The sequence below is a fragment of the Bufo bufo genome, chromosome 6 (genome assembly GCF_905171765.1).
Source record: "Bufo bufo chromosome 6, aBufBuf1.1, whole genome shotgun sequence".
In the NCBI taxonomy this organism is placed as follows: domain Eukaryota; kingdom Metazoa; phylum Chordata; class Amphibia; order Anura; family Bufonidae; genus Bufo; species Bufo bufo.
This window is the reverse complement of record NC_053394.1, coordinates 133,087,783-133,108,881: the sequence shown is the minus strand read 5'-3', so window position 1 is coordinate 133,108,881 and position 21,099 is coordinate 133,087,783. Positions and strand designations below refer to the sequence as shown.

The following is a 21,099-nucleotide window of genomic DNA, read 5'->3' as shown; positions in this document are numbered from 1 at the left end:
ATAAAGTAGAGTGGTTGATTCAGCAGTGTGTCTGTGTCAGCTCTCTGAGCGCTCATAAACAAAACTTCAATTTGGAATCCCGACAATCACAGAGATGGGGGTTTTGCCCCAACAGATGCAGAGCAAGACGGATCCGGAATGAACCCCAATGCAAGTCAATGGGGACGGATCTGTTTTCTTTGCCACAATGGAGTTCAAGACGGATCCGTCTTGGTTATGTTAAAGATTCAACCGGATCGGTTCATAACGGAAGCGTTTTTGCTGAACCCTGCCAGATCCAGTAAAAACGCTAGTGTGAAAGTAGCCTAAGGGGACGTTCTACTGTGAAGTGGGCACTGAGGGAGCAGTAGGTGGTCATAACTACAGTAAAGACGCACAAAGGGGACTGGATGTGTACAGATAGATACTGCTGCCCCACTACTCCTTAGGCCCCTTTCACACGGGCGAGTATTCCGTGCGGATGCGATGCGTGATGTGAACGCATTGCACCCGCACTGAATCCTGACCCATTCATTTCTATGGGGCTGTGCACATGAGCGGTGATTTTCAAGCATCACTTGTGCGTTGCGTGAAAATCGCAGCATGTTCTATATTCAGCGTTTTTCACACAACGCAGGCTCCATAGAAATGAATGGGGCCGTGTGAAAATCGCAAGCATCCGCAAGCAAGTGCGGATGCGGTGCGATTTTCACACATGGTTGCTAGGAGACGATCGGGCTGGGGACCCGATCTGTATTATTTTCCCTTATAACATGGTTATAAGGGAAAATAATAGCATTCTGAATACAGAATGCAAAGTAAAATAGTGATGGAGGGGTTAAAAATAAAAAATAATTAACTCACCGAGTCCACTTGATCGCGTAGTTGCAGATCTCTGTCTTCTTCTGTAATGTTGAGCTGCCGGCTAAGGACCTGTGATGACGTCACAACACATGATCCAATCACATGGTCCCTCACCATGGTGAACCATGTGATGAGCACAGTGACGTCATCAAAGGTCCCATTCCTGTGCACAGCAAAGAAGACAGAAGAAATGTCGGCTGCGCGATCAAGTGGATTAAGGTGAGTTAAATTATATTTTTTAACCCCTCCAGCGCTGTTTTACTATGCATTCTGTATTCAGAATGCTATTATTTTCCCTTATAACCATGTTATAAGGGAAAATAATACAATCTACAGAACACCTAACCCAAACTTCTGTGAAGAAGTTCGGGTTTGGGTACCAAACATGTGCGTGGAAAACGCATTACAATGTTTTGCACTCGCGTGGAAAAATCGTGCATGTTCCCGCAACGCACCTGCACCATTTCCCGCAACGCCTGTGTGAAACCAGCCTTAGGGTGCATTCACACGTCCGTGGCTTTTTTTGGCTGAGTTGCGGATCGGAAGTTCGGGGCCGTGCTCGGCAAATACGGAAGCGGAGAGCACATAGTGTGCTCTCTGCTTCACGTCCGGGCCCATAGAGAATAAATGGGTCCGCACCCATTCCGCAAAATTGCGAAACAGGTGCGGACCCTTTTGCGGACGTGTGAATGGGGCCTTAGGCTTCTCAAAGGCTGGGAGGTATGACCAATCTGATTGCTGGCCCCATTTACTGCAGCAAAGTCCTAACTGTTTGCTAGGGGCAACTCCTGCAGATCTCTTACAGCAGGGATCAACAACCTCAGGCCCCCTGTTCTGAAACCACAACTCCCAGAATCCCCTATAGAAGTTACAAGAACAGCCAAGTACGTGTGCATGCTGGGAGTTGTAGTTTCACAGCAGCTGAAGTGCCCAAGGTTGCTGATCCCTGTCCTAGTCACCTAACCATAAAATAATGAGAAACTACAACTCCCAGCATGCCGCACGCATCCTAAACGATTTCCATCTCTGTTGTGGGAACCATTTTTTTGACTCCACGGCACTATGACCGGTCTGTCACCACGAAACACGTTATTATTACCACAGCTGGGCCCTTGTGGGTCAAAGCGCCGCAAAAACATGCAGCCCGGTCTCAAATAAAAAAAAGTCTCAGGTGACGTCAGCCGTTCTGCGTGACGTCATGACGTACGGGCGGGAGTTGTGAAGCTTGGAGCAGGTCCTGGAAGATTGCGGCGGCTGACCGGGCCCCGACATGCCTCAGCTGCAGCTTTGCGGGGTCACCCTGGACTTCCCGTTCACTCCGTACAAATGTCAGGAGGATTATATGTCCAGAGTGCTGGAGTGTCTACAGAAGGTGCGTTCAGCATGGAGGCGCCATGAGTGACAGCAGCTCCTCCAACTCACACCACGAGCTCCTACAGGCTTCACGTTAGCTGGACACAAGTGGGAGGGGCTTGCACTTGGACATAAAGCACACTAGAGGCAGACTAGGAGGGGCTTGTGCTAGGAGCAGGCTTCTACTAGGAGGGGCTTGTGCTAGGAGCAGGCTTCTACTAGGAGGGGCTTGTGCTAGGAGCAGGCTTCTACTAGGAGGGGCTTGTGCTAGGAGCAGGCTTCTACTAGGAGGGGCTTGTGCTAGGAGCAGGCTACTGCTAGGAGGGGCTTGTGCTAGGAGCAGGCTTCTACTAGGAGGGGCTTGTGCTAGGAGCAGGCTACTACTAGGAGGGGCTTGTGCTAGGAGCAGGCTAATGCTAGGAGGGGCTTGTGCTAGGAGCAGGCTACTACTAGGAGGGGCTTGCGCTAGGAGCAGGCTACTACTAGGAGGGGCTTGCGCTAGGAGCAGGCTACTACTAGGAGGGGCTTGCGCTAGGAGCAGGCTACTACTAGGAGGGGCTTGCGCTAGGAGCAGGCTACTACTAGGAGGGGCTTGCGCTAGGAGCAGGCTACTACTAGGAGGGGCTTGCGCTAGGAGCAGGCTACTACTAGGAGGGGCTTGCGCTAGGAGCAGGCTACTACTAGGAGGGGCTTGCGCTAGGAGAAGGGACTTGTTTTGGTGCTAGAATTCGGCAGTCTTTTCTCCCATCTGCTATTAATCCTTTTTTTTTTTTGTCGTTGTCAGGGAGTCAATGGTGTTCTGGAGAGTCCCACTGGCACTGGAAAAACCTTATGCTTACTCTGTGCCACACTAGCATGGCGCCAGCATTTTAAAGATAACATCACTGCACGTAAAATCCAAGAGCGCATGCATGGAGCAGAGATGTTCCCAGACCGACCGGCCGCAGACTGGGGGAGCGGAGAGCCGAGTGGACAGGGATCAGGTATGGGGTGATGTTCATGGAAGCAAACCACAGCTTATGTTTGCCCTGAGATGAATGGAGTGATGGTGGTCATGTATTCACACTGGGGAGTCAGGGTTGCTCGTTTTTGTTATCAGTGGGGGGGGGGGGGATGCTGGGCAGCTGGACCCTCCGCAATCATGCATTTGGCATCTACTTTGGGTAGGGGATAAATATGCATGGGCCAGCCCCTTCTCATTATAGAACTTACTGGTATACTTTGTTTCAATTCCTCAGCGTTTCCAAAGTCTCTGCTTGCTGGCAGTGAATGTAAAGATTCACTGCAGTCAGCTATAGCCTCAGGACACTTTACAGCATATTCAAAAAGTTTCTTAAAGCCATCCCAACAGCTGGGCGGGCACGGGATAGGGCAGGATTTCCAGCGTCTGAATGAAACCTTCTCATCCGTATTCCACCGTGACCTTGTCATTTTGACAGATTTATGTTTTGTTATAATTGTATTCACTCTAGGATTGCCGTGAGATAGTGGGTCAGAAGTCCTGTATGGGCCTAAATATTCTCACAACTGAAGGTTTGTTACAGTGCGTCCAATTAAGGCAGTCCTTTGTGCACTAAACATCTAGGCTCCAGGCCCAATACATTGTAACAAAGTACTAGGACAGGGGAGAGACGTGTGTGTACATCGCAGAGCATTGTCTAGGATGCATATGTAACAAACACCCAGCTGTTAGAAATATTAGTTCTTTACAGGGTTTATCTGATCATTCCATACAATGCACAGACTTGGTTGATGGCACAAGACCCCAGACCACAATATTATTATGTGGCTTAAAGGGGTTCTCCCGGGCATTTAATATTGATGGCCTATCCTGAGGATAGGCCATCAATATAAGATCAGCAGGGGTCTTGACACCTGGCGATCCGCCGATCAGCTGTATGAAGGGAAGGCACGCGCAGTGCGCACGTGCCGTTTTCCTGCTCGCTGCTGCTTTGCCATAGACATAGAAAGACTGAGCGCGCCTTCCCTTCATACAGCTGATCGGCGGGGGTGCCGGGTGTCGGACCCTCACCGGTCTGATATTGATGATTGATCCTGAGGATAGGCCATCAATACTTAAAGCCCGGAGAACCCCTTTAAGAACAATGAAGAAGACAGGGGGTACAATGGAGGTAGTCATCTGCATGGAGATGTCACTGGGGTCTAGGGAACAAACATGATCAATTAACACCAAGGACAAAAGAGGAATGTCAGCAGTTTTTTCCATTACTTTTTCTCAATTTTTTTTTTACCGACTTCATTATTATTATTTTTTGTCTCCATGTCTGGCACCCTTTTTAAAAAGTAACTATTTAATTTTACAGCTTACTACAGTGATATCCCCAAGATTATTTACGCATCCAGAACACACTCTCAGCTGACTCAGGTCATAAGTGAATTGAAGCAGACCACTTACAGGTAAGTTTATGAAAAGGGTCACTGTGGGGTGGAGGCAGGTTAGAAACCACAATTGTCCTCAAAGGGGTTGTGCACTGTTGTGGGGGGTTTGGCAGACCTGCAAAGGGAAGCTTGCTTACCTGCTTCCCAGCACTGGTTTCCATATGTTCGCTCACTGGCCTTGGCTGCTCCGCTAGGCTGTTTGACGACGCAGTGGTGACCTGTTCCCCTTGCGTCATGACGTGGTCAAGTGATGCAAGGGGAGCAGGTCACCGCTGCGGCCAGAGATTACATCCAGAGAGCCCAGCGGAGCAGCTGAGGCCATAGAGTGAAGGAGTTGGGAAGCCAGTAAGTGTGCTTCCCCTCACACGTCTGACACCCCCGCCACCAAAAAGTGCACAACCCCTTTAAGGCTGGTTTCACACGGGCGTTGCGGGAAAAAGTGCGGGTGCGTTGCGGGAACATGCACGATTTTTCCGCGCGAGTGCAAAACATTGTAATGCGTTTTGCGCTCGCATGAGAAAAATCGCGCATGTTTGGTACCCAATGGTTATAAGGGAAAATAATAGCATTCTGAATACAGAATTCTAAGTAAAATAGGGCTGGAGGGGTTAACCACTTGCCGCAACTGTAATGCCGAAAGGCGTCATCGCGGCGGCTCCCCCAGGCTACGCTAACACCGATTGGCGTCATCTCGCGTGAGCCGAGATTTCCTGTGAACGCGCGCACACAGGCGCGCACGCTCACAGGAACGGAAGGTAAGAGAGTGGATCTCCAGCCTGCCAGCGGCGATCGTTCGCTGGCAGGCTGGAGATGTGTTTTTTTTAACCCCTGAAAGGTATATCAGACGCTGTTTTGATAACAGCGTCTAATATACCTGGTCCTCTGGTGGTCCCCTTTCTTTGGATCGACCACCAGAGGACACAGGTAGCTCAGTAATATGTTGCACCAAGCACCACTACACTACACCCCCCCCGTCACTTATTAACCCCTTATTCACCCTTGATCACCCCATATAGACTCCCTGATCACCCCCCTTGTCATTGATTACCCCCCTGTAAAGCTCTATTCAGACGTCCGCATGATTTTTACGGATCCACTGATAGATGGATCGGATCCGCAAAACGCATACGGACGTCTGAATGGAGCCTTACAGGGGCGTGATCAATGACTGTGGTGATCACCCCATATAGACTCCCTGATCACCCCCCTGTCATTGATTACCCCCCTGTAAAGCTCCATTCAGATGTCCGCATGATTTTTACGGATCCACTGATAGATGGATCGGATCCGCAAAACGCATACGGACGTCTGAATGGAGCCCTACAGGGGCGTGATCAATGACTGTGGTGATCACCCCATATAGACTCCCTGATCACCCCCCTGTCATTGATCACCCCCCTGTAAAGCTCCATTCAGACGTCCGCATGATTTTTACGGATCCACTGATAGATGGATCGGATCCGCAAAACGCATATGGACGTCTGAATGGAGCCTTACAGGGGCGTGATCAATGACTGTGGTGATCACCCCATATAGACTCCCTGATCACCCCCCTGTCATTGATTACCCCCCTGTCATTGATCACCTTCCTGTAAAGCTCCATTCAGATGTCCGCATGATTTTTACGGATCCACTGATAGATGGATCGGATCCGCAAAACGCATACAGGCGTCTCCCTGGAGCCTTCCAGGGGGGGTGATCACCCCATATAGACTCCCTGATCACCCCCTCACCTTCCCTGTCAGGCTGCATTCAGATGTCCGTATGATTTTTACGGATCCACGGATACATGGATCGGATCCGCAAAACACATACGGACATCTGAATGGAGCCTTATAGGGGGGTGATCAATGACAGGGGGGTGATCACCCCATATAGACTCCCTGATCACCCCTCTGTCATTGATCACCCCCCTGTCATTGATCACCCCCCTGTAAGGCTCCATTCAGACATTTTTTTGGCCCAAGTTAGCGGAAATTATTTTTTTTTTCTTACAAAGTCTCATATTCCACTAACTTGTGTCAAAAAATAAAATCTCACATGAACTCACCATACCCCTCACGGAATCCAAATGCGTAAAAATATTTAGAGATTTATATTCCAGACTTCTTCTCACGCTTTAGGGCCCCTAGAATGCCAGGGCAGTATAAATACCCCACATGTGACCCCATTTCGGAAAGAAGACACCCCAAGGTATTCCGTGAGGGGCATATTGAGTCCATGAACGATTGAAATTTTTGTCCCAAGTTAGCGGAAAGGGAGACTTTGTGAGAAAAAAATAAATAAAATCAATTTCTGCTAACTTGTGCCAAAAAAAAATAATTTCTCGCCCAGTTTCCTTGGGGGACACAGAAGACCTTGGGTATAGCTCATCTCCCTAGGAGGCGTGACACTAAGTGAAGACTGTTAAGCCCCTCCTCCACAGCTATACCCTCAGCCTGGAGAGAGAGACTGCCAGTTTTTTGCTTAGTGTCCAAGGAGGCAAAACACTCCCTGCTCTGCAGGGCTGGTTTCTCCTTGTTTAAATTTTAGATTTTTACTTTTTTCTTTTCTTTTTGTTCCAGATCATCAGGGACAACAGAGACGCACTAGACCTCTCTGTTTCTCCCGGGGTTGAGCTGCGCCAGTGCCGGTCACCCGCACTGCTGCCTCCCCCACAGAAGGCAAGGTGGATCAGGGCAGCCCAGCTCCCCTACATCCCGCCAGCGCAAGGGTCGCCCGCACGCCAAGTCCCCCTTCCAGCGTCCTGCCACTACGGTGCCAGTAGCTGAAGGGGCGACCCTGCTGGAACGGACCGAGGGTGAAGACGTCTATGGTGAGAGATTGGCTTCTCCAGCCCAACGTCCCCGTCCCCCCCGGTCTCCTGCGTGCCTGACCCTATACTGGGCCTATGGACCCTTCTGTCCCTGCTAGACCTAGGCTGGCCCCTGGGCTGCCACAGGGCGACATTCTGCTCCCTCTCTCCTGGCCTCCATAGGTCATTGGCACCCTTCTCCCTACAAGAAGAATGCCTGGGGAGCTGCAGAGGTCCGCAACTAGCTGCCCCTGACGGAGGGGTTATGCAGGCGTCCCACCCTCACAGGCACCCGGTCTCAGGGTCCCCCTCCCTCTTACCGGCTACTGCTTCAGGGCCAGAGCCTTGCTGCTCCTGACCCTCCTCTGCCCTCACGGGCACCGGCCCAAGGGCAAGGTGGTTGTGGCTGTTGGCCACATGGTGCGCTGTTATAAGCCAGGGCCCGCTCCATGGGTAAAATGGCTGCCGAGTGCAGGGTCCTCGCTTCTGGGCAGCGGGGTGGGCACCCGCGCCCTGCACTATGAGCGCTATGCTTCAACAGCCCCAGGCCGACCGTCGGAACATTCCGGTCGGCCGGGCACCGCAGGCTTTACGGCCGCGATCCCGGCACTCTATCCGGGTCCCCGGCTCTTCCGGCCCGCGGGGTGGGCACCCGTGGCCGGCATGTGCATGCGCCGCTTCGTTCCCCGGCCGGTACTTGAATACTGTGCGGCCCCGGTCAGCCGGGCGCCGCTAAAAATTTAGGCCCCGGCTTCACGGCCTACAGTTACTAGGCCGCAAAATTCCGGCCTCTGTTGGAGGGGGCTGGAACTTCTCCAGGCGGGAATTCTTCCCGCCGGGAGGTTCCCCCGCCCCCAGGGGATCGCAGCGCCGCCCTCCAGGCCGGATCCCTGTTAACCCTTTGGGTACAGGCCGGCTTCAGATGGCCTGTATGGGTGCCCCCAGGGGATCGCAGCGCCGCGGTACAGGCCGGTTTCAGATGGGCCTGTATGGCTGCCCCCAGAGGATCGCAGTGCCGCCCTCCTGGCCGGATCCCTGTTTAACCCTTTGGGTACAGGCCGGCTTCAGATGGGCCTGTATGGCTGCCAACCCATCCCCCGCCCCCCCCCCCCCCCCCCGTGCGCGTGTAGGTGGCACCCCTTTATGTTATATATATAAAAAAAAAAAAAAAAATAAAAAAAAAAAAAATTATTTTTTATATATATAACTTGTGGGCTGCGCAGGACGCTGCAGCCTCATGTCAGTACATGCCCCCCTTCCCTAGGGGCATGTCGCGCTCCCCGGCTGCGGCGCTGCCAGGGTCATTTTACCCTCCTAGCCCTCTCTCACGATACGGCGCTGGTCAAGTGCATGCGGCCCTTTCTGTAGGCAGCATTCGTCACCCTCTTCAGTTATGGTGCTGCCATGTGCGGGAGCCCCCTCCTGGGCGGGATACTGTACTCTCCCTGGCTGCGGGTTGGCCTTGTGCATGATCCCCCTTTCTTTGGCGGACTACTGCAGTTTCACCGGATACGGTGCTGGCCATGTGCACGACCTCCTTCCATAGCCGGAACGCTACACTCTCACTAGATTCATTGCGATCTGTGCATGACCCCCTTTCTTAGGTGGAATACTGCACTCTCACCAGATACGGTGCTGGCCATGTGCACGATCCCTTTCCATTGGTGGAACGCTGCACTCTCACTGGATTCGTTGCCGATCATGTGCGTGACCCCCTTCCATAGGCAGACCGCTGCACTCTCTGAATTCGCTGACGCCCATAGGCATGACTCCCTTCCGTGGACGGCATTCGGCACTCTCACTGGATTCACTGCCAGCCATGTGCATGACCACTTTCCATAGGTGGTATGATGCACTCTCATTGGATTTTCCCTGTGGCGGCATACATACACTCCCTCGGTCGGTGATGTTCTCTCGCCGGTACGTTGTTGGCCATGTGCATGAACCCCATACATGGCGGGGTGCTTGCACCCTCTTCCGTGGGCGGTGTACGCACTCTCACTGGACTCGCTGCCGGCCATGGGCACGCCTCCTTCAGGTGACATGCACACATTCTCACCGACTGATCGCACTCTCCCTGGATGCGATGCTGACCGTGTGCATGACCCCCCCCCCCCCCTCTTTTCTGGGCGGCATACTACACTCTCACCGGATACGTTGCTGGCCTTGAGCATGGCCCTCTAACATGGGTGGAACGCTCGCGCTCCCATTGGATACCGTGCTGGCCTTGTGCGTGACCACCCCTCATTCCATGGGCGGAATTTTGCACGCTCACGAGATTCAAGGCTGTCCTTGTATGTGCCGTATTGGACTTGCACATGTTCCCCTTCATTGGGAGTAGTTACACTCTCACGAAGTTTCGGTGTTGGGTGAGTTGTTGCACACTCACTTAATGCTAGGATAGCCCTGTGCATGTCCCCCTTTCACTAGGTGGACCTCCTGCATTCCTGCTGGATACTGTGTGGCTATGTGCATGGCGCCCTTCGGGGCGAAGTATGGTATGCCCTACTTCTCTGACGTAGGTACGGCCTTGGGCATTCCCCCCTTTTTTGGGGCGGGCTTTTGCACCCTTGCCGACTGCAATTTGCCAGGTACATTTCCCCCCTTTCGGGGCGGTCAGTTTTGCGTTCCATCGCATACCATACTAGTCTTGTGCATAACTCCTTTTCAGTTTGCACTTTGCACTTCCGTAGATACTGTTGCACTCTGGCTGGCCTTCGCTGAGTGATATTTTTGCAGTGAGTGGACGTTTTTGTGTGTTGTTTGGGCCGTGTATACCTTCTCGTCCCGTAGGTGGGTTGGCCTTCTCACTGCTTACGGGGCTACTCGTACGTATCCCTCCTTTCCTCCTGCGACATATTTTTTTCTCTTGGGAGACGGTGTTTGCAGCAAGCCTTGCACTATTCTCTAAAGAGATCATTCTGTCCACCTGTGTAAGCCTAAGGTGTTGTCCAACAAACAATAAATGAATGCCTTATATATAAGTAGACTGCCTCTACCTGCTCGCTACTGCTCCGAGCTGGGCGGTGCTCATTCATTTCGTTGGCCCTTCCGCCGGGGAGTGTTCGTGGTTCCTAGACACGTACCCATTCGTCTTCCCGCAGCATTGTTTCCCTGCGCTAGTGGTCACATGGTCGAGAGTGCTGTCTGCAGCGCCCTTCGCAGTCTATGTTGGCTCTGGCGGGACTACGGTCCCCTCGCCTACTACTATTTCCTTCTACCAGGTTCGGGCCGCTCTTCTTGGGAAGGTCACCCAACTTCTCTTGGGTGCTCGCTTACCCAGGTCCGGAGGACATCCACCTTGAGTTCTTCAGGATATTCGCCTTCTGCGAAGCGGTGAACCGGGCGTCTCAGTGTAGCGGGGTTCTGCTTTTGAGCTGTCCTATGGCTTCTCTATGCCCACTCCTCCTTTCTTTTGGAGGGTGTTATCCCGGCCTCTGTCTCGACTGCCTTTTCTCGCCAGTTCTGTTTGGCTCCCACTCGGTACGGATCTCTCCGATGTGGCTTCGGTTCCGGCCACGCTTCAGAGGATGTTCCTTCTCTGCCCTCCCCTCTGGGAAGAGCATGGTTGTTCAGGTGGATGGTTCTGGTGTCTTGTCCACACTGACTGTGCTAGCTGTGTACCTATCTAACGGGTCTACCGCGTTCTGTCCTCCCGCTGGGTGCAGATTGCGTTTTTTCCATTCTAGGCAATGTTTCTGCTATGGATTTACCTTCTCGGTAACTTGGGAGGACTACCATTTAGTCCGTCTTCCTGTGGTGGCTACATCGGCTTGGGCTTTAGCCTGTCTTGTCCTGGCATCGGGCGGTTGCTGGGCGGACCCTTCGGTTCCTGTCCGTCTGCTCCCCCACTCCGGGTGGATACGGGACAACATTGTTCGGGGCCGACGGGACCAGTTCTACCGACCGTTCTGCCCGTGTTACTGATCATTGGGTTTTCGCCCGCTTGCCCAGGCGACTCTAGTGAGCTCGCTAGTGTTCGCTTCTAGCCGAGTTTTCGTCCAGGATCTGTGGTAGGACTTAGGGCTTTACCTGGGGTTCTGTGGGAAGCTGGGCGTTCCCCCACTCTGCCTTTCTCTCTCCATGGTTCTGTCTTTCTCCAGTCCGGCCTGGACCTGGGGCTGGGGCTCCGTTGCTTGAGGTATCAAGTGTCGTTCCTGTCCTTCCTCTTTCAGCGTTCCCCGACCCTCTGGGCCTGTCAGGAACTTCTTCCATGGAGCGGCTCTTGGGTTCCTTTGTACTGCCCTCCGTTACCGTCCTGGGAACTACATACTGGACTCTTGGCGCTCCAATTTTTCCTTGGAGCCATTACAGAAGTCCTCTCTACTCCTTCTGTCCTGTACGGTTGGGTTTCTGTAGCCATCGTGTCTCTGACTGGTGCCTGAGTGGCGGCCCTTCTTGTTCCGAGCCTTCTGTCTTCCCCCAGGACAGGGCTGTTCTCCATTCCGTCTCTTCCTTCCTTCTGAAGGTGGTGTTTGTCCTTCATTTCATTGAGGCAGTCGTCCTCCCCTTCCCACCCCCGGGAACGGACACTTCACCGATTTGGACGTTGTTTGGGCCTTGCAGTTTTTTACTTGGAGATCTCCGACTCTTGTCGACGTTCGGTCTCTTGTGTTCCCAGGAGGTCCGCGCAAAGGGTTGAGGGCCTCCAGGGTGGCTTTCCTCCGCTTTCTCAGTGTGGCTCTTGCTGTGGTTGTCGCACCAAGGGCAGGGTTCTGCTTTTGGTGTCACCATTCATTTTGCCAGAGCTGTCGGTTTTTTCCTGGGCCGGAGGCATTAGGCTTCGGCCATGCATTTGTAAGGTGGTCACTGGTCTTCCTTGCACACCTTACCGAGTTCTACAGGGTGCATACTCGGCCTTCGGCGTATGCTGCCTTGGGCCGCCTGGTCTGCAGGCGGCGGTTTTTTGTTGCCTTCGGGTGCTTCGCCTTGGTGCTGTGGTCCCTCCCCCTTTGGACTGCTTTTGAACGTCCCAAGGTCTTCTGTGTCCCCCAAGGAAACTGGGCGAGAAAACGAGATTTTTGTATAACTTACCAGTAAAATCTCTTTCTCGCTCTTTCCTTGGGGGACACAGCACCCACCCATTCTTTGTTCTTCTCTGACTGTTTCCGAGTTTGTTTTACCCTTTGGGTAGTTGGCTTGTTGGTTCCACTTTTTGGACTTTGCCTTTTCTCACTACTTGGACACGCAACTGGCAGTCTCTCTCTCCAGGCTGAGGGTATAGCTGTGGAGGAGGGGCTTAACAGTCTTCACTTAGTGTCACGCCTCCTAGGGAGATGAGCTATACCCAAGGTCTTCTGTGTCCCCCAAGGAAAGAGCGAGAAAGAGATTTTACTGGTAAGTTATACAAAAATCTCGTTTTCTATGAACTCGCCATGCCCCTCATTGAATACCTTGGGGTGTCTTCTTTCCAAAATGGGGTCACGTGGGGTATTTATACTGCCCTGGCATTCTAGGGGCCCTAAAGCGTGAGAAGAAGTCTGGGATCCAAATGTCTAAAAATGCCCTCATAAAAGGAATGTGGGCCCCTTTGCGCATCTAGGCTGCAAAAAAGTGTCACACATCTGGTATCGCCGTACTCAGGAGAAGTTGGGCAATGTGTTTTGGGGTGTCATTTTACATATACCCATGCTGGGTGAGATAAATATCTTGGTCAAATGCCAACTTTGTATAAAAAAATGGGAAAAGTTGTCTTTTGCTGAGATATTTCTTTCACCCAGCATGAGTATATGTAAAAAGACACCCCAAAACACATTGCCCAACTTCTCCTGAATACGGCGATACCACATGTGTGACACTTTTTTGCAGCCTAGGTGGGAAAAGGGGCCCACATTCCAAAGAGCACCTTTAGGATTTCACAGGTCATTTACCTACTTACCACACATTAGGGCCCCTGGAAAATGGAAATGGCAAAGTTTGTGGATAGCTCACCACAAGTTAGCGGAAAATGATGATATATTTTTTTTTTTCCTTACAAAGTCTCATATTCCACTAACTTGTGACAAAAAATAAAAACTTCCATGAACTCACTATGCCCATCAGCGAATACCTTGGGGTGTCTTCTTTCCAAAATGGGGTCACTTGTGGGGTAGTTATAGTGCCCTGGCATTCTAGGGGCCCAAATGTGTGGTAAGAAGTTTGAAATCAAAATGTGTAAAAAATGACCAGTGAAATCCGAAAGGTGCTCTTTGGAATATGGGCCCCTTTGCCCACCTAGGCTGCAAAAAAGTGTCACACATCTGGTATCTCCGTACTCAGGAGAAGTTGGGGAATGTGTTTTGGGGTGTCATTTTACATATACCCATGCTGGGTGAGAGAAATATCTTGGCAAAAGACAACTTTTCCCATTTTTTTTATACAAAGTTGGCATTTGACCAAGATATTTATCTCACCCAGCATGGGTATATGTAAAATGACACCCCAAAACACATTCCCCAACTTCTCCTGAATACGGAGATACCAGATGTGTGACACTTTTTTGCAGCCTAGGTGGGCAAAGGGGCCCATATTCCAAAGAGCACCTTTCGGATTTCACTGGTCATTTTTTACAGAATTTGATTTCAAACTCCTTACCACACATTTGGGCCCCTAGAATGCCAGGGCAGTATAACTACCCCACAAGTGACCCCATTTTGGAAAGAAGACACCCCAAGGTATTCGCTGATGGGCATAGTGAGTTCATGGAAGTTTTTATTTTTTGTCACAAGTTAGTGGAATATGAGACTTTGTAAGAAAAAAAAAAAAAATCATCATTTTCCGCTAACTTGTGACAAAAAATAAAAAGTTCTATGAACTCACTATGCCCATCAGCGAATACCTTAGGGTGTCTACTTTCTGAAATGGGGTCATTTGTGGGGTGTTTGTACTGTCTGGGCATTGTAGAACCTCAGGAAACATGACAGGTGCTCAGAAAGTCAGAGCTGCTTCAAAAAGCGGAAATTCACATTTTTGTACCATAGTTTGTAAACGCTATAACTTTTACCCAAACCATTTTTTTTTTACCCAAACATTTTTTTTTTATCAAAGACATGTAGAACAATAAATTTAGAGAAAAATTTATATATGGATGTCGTTTTTTTTGCTAAGTTTTGCAACTGAAAGTGAAAAATGTCATTTTTTTTGCAAAAAAATCGTTAAATTTCGATTAATAACAAAAAAAGTAAAAATGTCAGCAGCAATGAAATACCACCAAATGAAAGCTCTATTAGTGAGAAGAAAAGGAGGTAAAATTCATTTGGGTGGTAAGTTGCATGACCGAGCAATAAACCGCTAAAGTTGTGGAGTGCCGATTTGTAAAAAAGGGCCTGGTCTTTAGGGGGGTATAAACCTGTGGTCCTTAAGTGGTTAAAAAAATATATATATTTTTTTTAACTCACCTTAATCCAGTCTTTAACTGTGAGCAATAGGACCTTTGATGTCACTGTGTTCATCACATGGTCCATCACCATGGTGATGGATCATGTGATGAGCGTAGTGACATCATCAAAGGTCCTATTGCTCACAGTTAAAGACAGAAGAGATGCCGGCTGCGCGAACAAGTGGATTAAGGTGGGTTAATTATTTTTTTTTTAACCCCTCTAGCCCTATTTTACTTAGCATTCTGTATTCAGAATGCTATTATTTTCCCTTATAACCATGTTATAAGGGGAAATAATAATGATCGGGTCCCCATCCCGATCGTCACCTAGCAACCGTGCATGAAAATAGCACCGCATCCGCACTTGCTTGCGGATGCTTGCGATTTTCACCCAACCCCATTCACTTCTATGGGGCCTGCGTTGCGTGAAAAACGCAGAATATAGAACATGCTGCGATTTTCACGCAACGCACAAGTGATGCGTGAAAATCACCGCTCGTGTGCACAGCCCCATAGAAATGAATGGGTCCGGATTCAGTGCGGGTGCAATGCGTTCAACTCACGCATTGCATCCGCGCGGAATACTCGCCCGTGTGAAAGGGGCCTAACTGTCTGTGTAACCACGATAGTATCATCTGGTTGTCAAAAGTAAGTGCTACAACATTGTTTATGGTTCTGAATGAAGTGGTATACTGGGACTTCAGTATTAATGACCTAATGATCAATATCAGATTGTGGGGGTCTGACACCCATCATCTCCACCAATTAGCTGTTAGTAGGAGGCGCTTCCACAGGAAATAACGGTTTATGGAAGCAGAAAGGGCCATACACTGTGAACTAAGCAATTTACAGTGGGCACCACCAATAAATTAGGAGTGCATGCCTGCGTGTGTAATGTGCAACACCTATAAATCCAATAAAGCAGGGGTGCTCAACCTGTGGCCTTCCAGCTGTTGTAAAACTACAACTCCCACCATGCCCTGCTGTAGGCTGTCCGGGAATGATGGGAGTTGTAGTTTTGCAATAGCTGGAGGGCCGCAGGTTAAGCATGCCTGCAATAAAGCATATATGTAGGAAAAAAGGCAACATATTCATCAGGGGCGGACACAGACAGCAGAGGGCCCCTGTGCAAAGAATGTGTCTGGCCCACCCCCCAATCCAAATTCGCAACCTAACCTATTCCGTCCTAACATTACTTTTAGCAATACAAAACATACAGGGTAAGGCCTCATGCACACGACCGTTGTTTGCTTCCACGTCCGTTCTGCCGATTTTAGTGTTTCAGGTGCAGACCCATTCATTTCTATGGAGCCGTTGAAAATGCGGATAGTGCATCGTTTGCCATCCGCGTCCGTGGTTCCAGTCCGTCCAAAAAATATAACCTGTCCTATTCTTGTCCGCGGGAAACTGTTCCCGGACCCTTTCAAGTCAATGGGACCGCTAAAAAACGCGGAGGCACACAAGATTGTTGTCCGCGTCCGTTTTATTCCTATCATTTGCATGGCAAACCTGTCTTAGAATTTTTTTTTACCTTCCTTTATGTCTGGTGATCCTCCAAAAATAAAGGAAGACACACGGAAACAAAAACGGATCACGGAACAACGGAACCCCATTTTGCTGAACGGAGTACAAAAACGGTCATGTGCATGAGGCCTAAGGCTACTTTCACACCTGCGGCACTACGCTCCGGCCACCTGATCCAGCAGAAAATGCAAGTAATCGGCCGGACACAAACCGCAGCATGCAGCGGTTTGTGTCCCGCTGATTCTCAGCATTTTTGCCAGATTGTGGCCGGTTCTCTGCCGTACCCCATTATAGTCAATGGGGCCGGCGGGCATTCTGTCTGCATCCAGCAGTGCTTGATCCAGTGAATTCCAGAAGGCTGCCATAGCCTGCCAGAATCACTAACGCAGATGTGAAAGTAGCCTAATACAGGTACACATACCTCTTCCGTCCAGTGACGTCTCCTTTGATGTAGATGTTCTCTTTCCTCATCTTCTCCTTTCAGACCAGACCGCCATGATGATTTCTTTCAGCCATCTCTTCTCTCTGCAGAGTTTGACAGACCTCTTAGTTTCCTACCTTTCATCATCCTTCCACCTTCTGAACACCCCATCCTGCCACCCCCAATACTGTGCCTGCTGTGCTCCCTATACAAGTTACACACAGATAGTTCCCCTTCAATAATTATTGGCACACAGTGTCCTAAAAAATAACTGGGCCCAGGAAAGTGTCCCTGACACTAATAGTGTAAACATAATGTTCCCCAAAAATAATTGTGTTAAGCTGATGCTGTGCCAGGGTGCCCCCCACAGTAATACTGCTCCCCAAAGTCCCACCAATAGAAATAATTATCTACCAGACAACACGTAGTAGCAATAGTGCCCCTACAGTTATAATGTCCCCACTGTTTCCCAGAAGTAATAATGCTCCCATAGTGCTCATATTAGTTCCTCATAGTCCTTAAACTGTAATAAAGCCCACCATAATGCCCACGGTAGTAATAATTCTCTTTATAATGTGTTACAGTAAAAATAAAAATGCCCTGTTGTGTGGCAGTATAAAAAAGACCTCCTCTTAGTGCCCCCGGTTGAGACGAGATCCCCATAGTGCCCTATAATTTGCGCCAGTATAAAATACTACTATATCGTGCCGCAATAGTGCGCCTCCCCTTGTCCCCATGGTGCCTAAAAATGTGCCAGTATAAAATGCCCCCATAATGTGTGCCAGTATAATTCCCCTATATAATGACCCCAATAGTGCTCCCTTCTCCATAGTGATCCCCCTTTTCCATAGTGCCCCCCATGTGTCCTAGTATATAAGATAGGGTCCCCAAAGTGCTCCTCCCCTCCATAGTGCCCCCATGTCTGTCAGTATATAAGATAGGGCCCCAGAAAATGCCCCCATAGTGCTCCTTTCCCCCCCTTTTCCATAGTGCCCCCCCCCATGTGTGCCAGTATACAAGATAGGGCCCCCCATAGTGCTCCTCCCCCTCCATAGTGCCCCCATGTCTGCCAGTATATAAAATGGACAGGCCCCCCATATGTCAATTGCTCAGCCCCCCCCCCCCCATATGTCACTTGCTCAGAACCCCCCTCTTAATATCAGTTGTTAATTATTTATTCAGGCACCCCCATATCGATGTGAAAGACCCCCATCAGATCTCAGATCAGACTAAAAATAAATAATGAAAACTTACCTCTCCTGCTCCGCTGCTCTCCATGTCCGTCGGGGTGTCCTGATGTGTCTCCAACAGCCCTCGCTGCACAGTCACATGACCTGACTGCATACAGCGTCAGGTCATAGTGCGCGCTGTACGCAGTCAGGCTGGAGGAGACCAGGGAGGAAACGGAGCCGGAGTGGTAAGTAAGCGCTTCTCTCCACCGCCACCGCCTCTCTTGCATACTAGAGGGGGCCCATTCATACTAGTGAGCGCTTCTGGATGCGCTCACTAGTATGATACTAGTGAGCGCTTCCAGAAGCGCTCACTAGTATAAATAGGCCCCCTCACACGCCGGGCGCCTGTTCAGCTGAACCGGCTGCACAGGCGATATGTCTGCCCCTGATATTCGAATATATGTATCCACTTATATATGGTTGTACTGCCTTTTTTCCTACATGTATGCTTTATTGCAGGCATTCTCAACCTGCGGCCCTCCAGCTGTTTCAAAACTGCAACTCCCAGCATGCCCGAACAGCCTACAGCAAGGCATTGTGGGAGTTGTAGTTTTACAACAGCTGGAGGGTCGCAGGTTGTGCATGCCTGCTTTATTGGATATAGGGGAGACCCATACACTGCTGAATGGGCTGCAGTAACCTGACGTGACTGCTACACAATGTATAGGACTGTGCTTCTGGCTCCATACACTGTCAGTTCTGGAGGCTGTGGCTTTTGCTGCCAGCTGATCGCTGGGGATGCCAGTGTCTGACCAACACCCCCCCACTGAACTGATATTCATAACCTATCCTTTTCACAAAGTCAGGATTTGGTCAGTATTTTTCATCAGTATAGGGTACATTCACACGACCATATATATTTTGCAGTCCGCAAAATGCAGATCCACAAGATATGGATGACGTCTGTGTTGCATCAGTTTTTTTTATTTTTTTGGACCCATTGACTTCAATGGGTCTGTGAACCGCATTTTGTGGCCAAGTATAGGACATGTTCTATGATTCTGTAATATGAACAAATTTTTATTATTTTTATTCTTTGAGGACTCTGGGGGAGATTTACTAGTACTGTCTAATAGAAATAGAGTGCAAACGTAGACCGTCCTAAACTGTGCCAGATTTATCATTGTAGCTGGTACTGGATGATTAATCTGGGTCACCTATAGACTGTCCAGTCTAACTTTACACCACCTATTTGTTGGCTTAGTGTCTGCCAAATATTCACCAGTTAATTGGCTCATTTAGGCCACACCCCCTTTCCCATAAATCCAAATCCCTTTTAGCTAAGCCACACCCCTTGTAGGACAGGATGTAAAAAGTGTATAAAACTATAAATATGGTCCAAGGCAATTACGCAATTTTTTTGCCCCAACCTTCCCCAGTATTCTGATGCTTTTTCAGTAGTAAATCTGCCCCCCTGTGGTTTGTTATTGGTAAAACAGACATATTTTAAAAGGGACCCCTGCTGATCAGCTGTTTGAGAAGGCACGGGCACTTCTGTGAGCGCTGCGGCCTTTTCCTTGCTCTGTACATTAGTATAGTTAGTGGCTGTGCTTGGTATCGTGCTCAGCCCCATCCACTTCTATGCTCCCAGGCCACGTGACCGATGAATGTGTTGGCACTCTGCCTTCTCAAACAGCTGATCGGCGCCGATCAGATACTGATGACCTGTCTGGAGGATTGTAATCCAAATAAGGTCGGCACTGCTCGAAGAATTTGGTGGTGCACGTGTCTGCGGGCAGGGATCCCAATAGATAATTCACGAAGAATAGGACTGGCACTCGCTTGATGAATAATCTTGTTGATTTATTCAGTCACGTATTTCATCATAGTGACGCGTTTCAGCAAAGGAGTAAAGAAGTGGTTCTGCAGGTGGTGACCACAGACCAATTCTCAGTTCCTATGCTTCCTGGCTGATGTTTTGGTCACTTTTGAATGCTGTCGGTGCTTTCACTCTAGTGGTAGCATGAGACGGAGTCTACAACCCACACAAGTGGCTCAGGTAGTGCAGCTTATCCAGGATGGCACATCAATGCGAGCTGTGGCAAGAAGGTTTGCTGTGTCTGTCAGCGTAGTGTCCAGAGCATGGAGGCACTACCAGGAGACAGGCCAGTACATCAGGAGACGTGGAGGAGGCCGTAGGAGGGCAACAACCCAGCAGCAGGACCGCTACCTCCGCCTTTGTGCAAGGAGGAACAGGAGGAGCACTGCCAGAGCCCTGCAAAATGACCTCCAGCAGGCCACAAATGTGCATGTGTCTGCTCAAACGGTCAGAAACAGACTCCATGAGGGTGATATGAGGGCCCGATGTCCACAGGTGGGGGTTGTGCTTACAGCCCAACACCATGCAGGATGTTTGGCATTTGCCAGAGAACACCAAGATTGGCAAATTTGCCACTGGCGCCCTGTGCTCTTCACAGATGAAAGCAGGGTCACACTGAGCACATGTGACAGACGTGACAGAGTCTTGAGACACCGCAGAGAACGTTCTGCTGCCTGCAACATCCTCCAGCATGACCGGTTTGGTATTGGGTCAGTAATGGTGTGGGGTGGCATTTCTTTGGAGGGCCGCACAGCCTTCCATGTGCTCGCCAGAGGTAGCCTGACTGCCATTAGGTACCAAGATGAGATCCTCAGACTCCTTGTGAGACCATATGCTGGTGCGGTTGGCCCTGGGTTCCTCCTAATGCAAGACAATGCTAGACCTCATGTGGCTGGAGTGTGTCAGCAGTTCCTGCAAGATGAAGGCATTGATGCTATGGACTGGCCCGCCTGTTCCCCAGACCTGAATCCAATGGAGCACATCTGGGACATCATGTCTCGCTCTATCCACCAACGTCACGTTGCACCACAGACTGTCCAGGAGTTGGCAGATGCTTTAGTCCAGGTCAGGGAGGAGATCCCTCAGGAGACCGTCCGCCACCTCATCAGAAGCATGCACAGGCGTTGTAGGGAGGTCATACAGGCACGTGGAGGCCACACACACTACTGAGCCTCATTTTGACTTGTTTTAAGGACATTACATCAAAGTTGGATCAGCCTGTAGTGTGTTTTTCGACTTTAATTTTGAGTGTGACTCCAAATCCAGACCTCCATGGTTTGAAAAGTTTGATTTCCATTTTTTTTATTTTTGTGTGATTTTGTTGTCAGCACATTCAACTATGTAAAGAACAAAGTA

General features: G+C 50.0%; 1 protein-coding gene across 3 annotated transcripts in view; it reads left to right on the top strand.

Moving 5' to 3' along the window:
• The first annotated feature begins 1,944 nt into the window (after positions 1–1,944).
• Positions 1,945–21,099, top strand: part of RTEL1 (regulator of telomere elongation helicase 1) — a 197,303-nt gene continuing 178,148 nt past the window's right edge. The window contains exons 1-3 of one of the 3 annotated variants that reach the window (XM_040439096.1): positions 1,945–2,215; positions 2,981–3,179; positions 4,521–4,614. In XM_040439096.1, the coding sequence (XP_040295030.1) occupies positions 2,114–2,215; positions 2,981–3,179; positions 4,521–4,614 (395 nt within the window). In that variant the 5' untranslated portion in view covers positions 1,945–2,113. The remainder of the gene's footprint in view (positions 2,216–2,980; positions 3,180–4,520; positions 4,615–21,099) is intronic. The other 2 variants (XM_040439095.1, XM_040439097.1) reach the window with 2 other exon arrangements.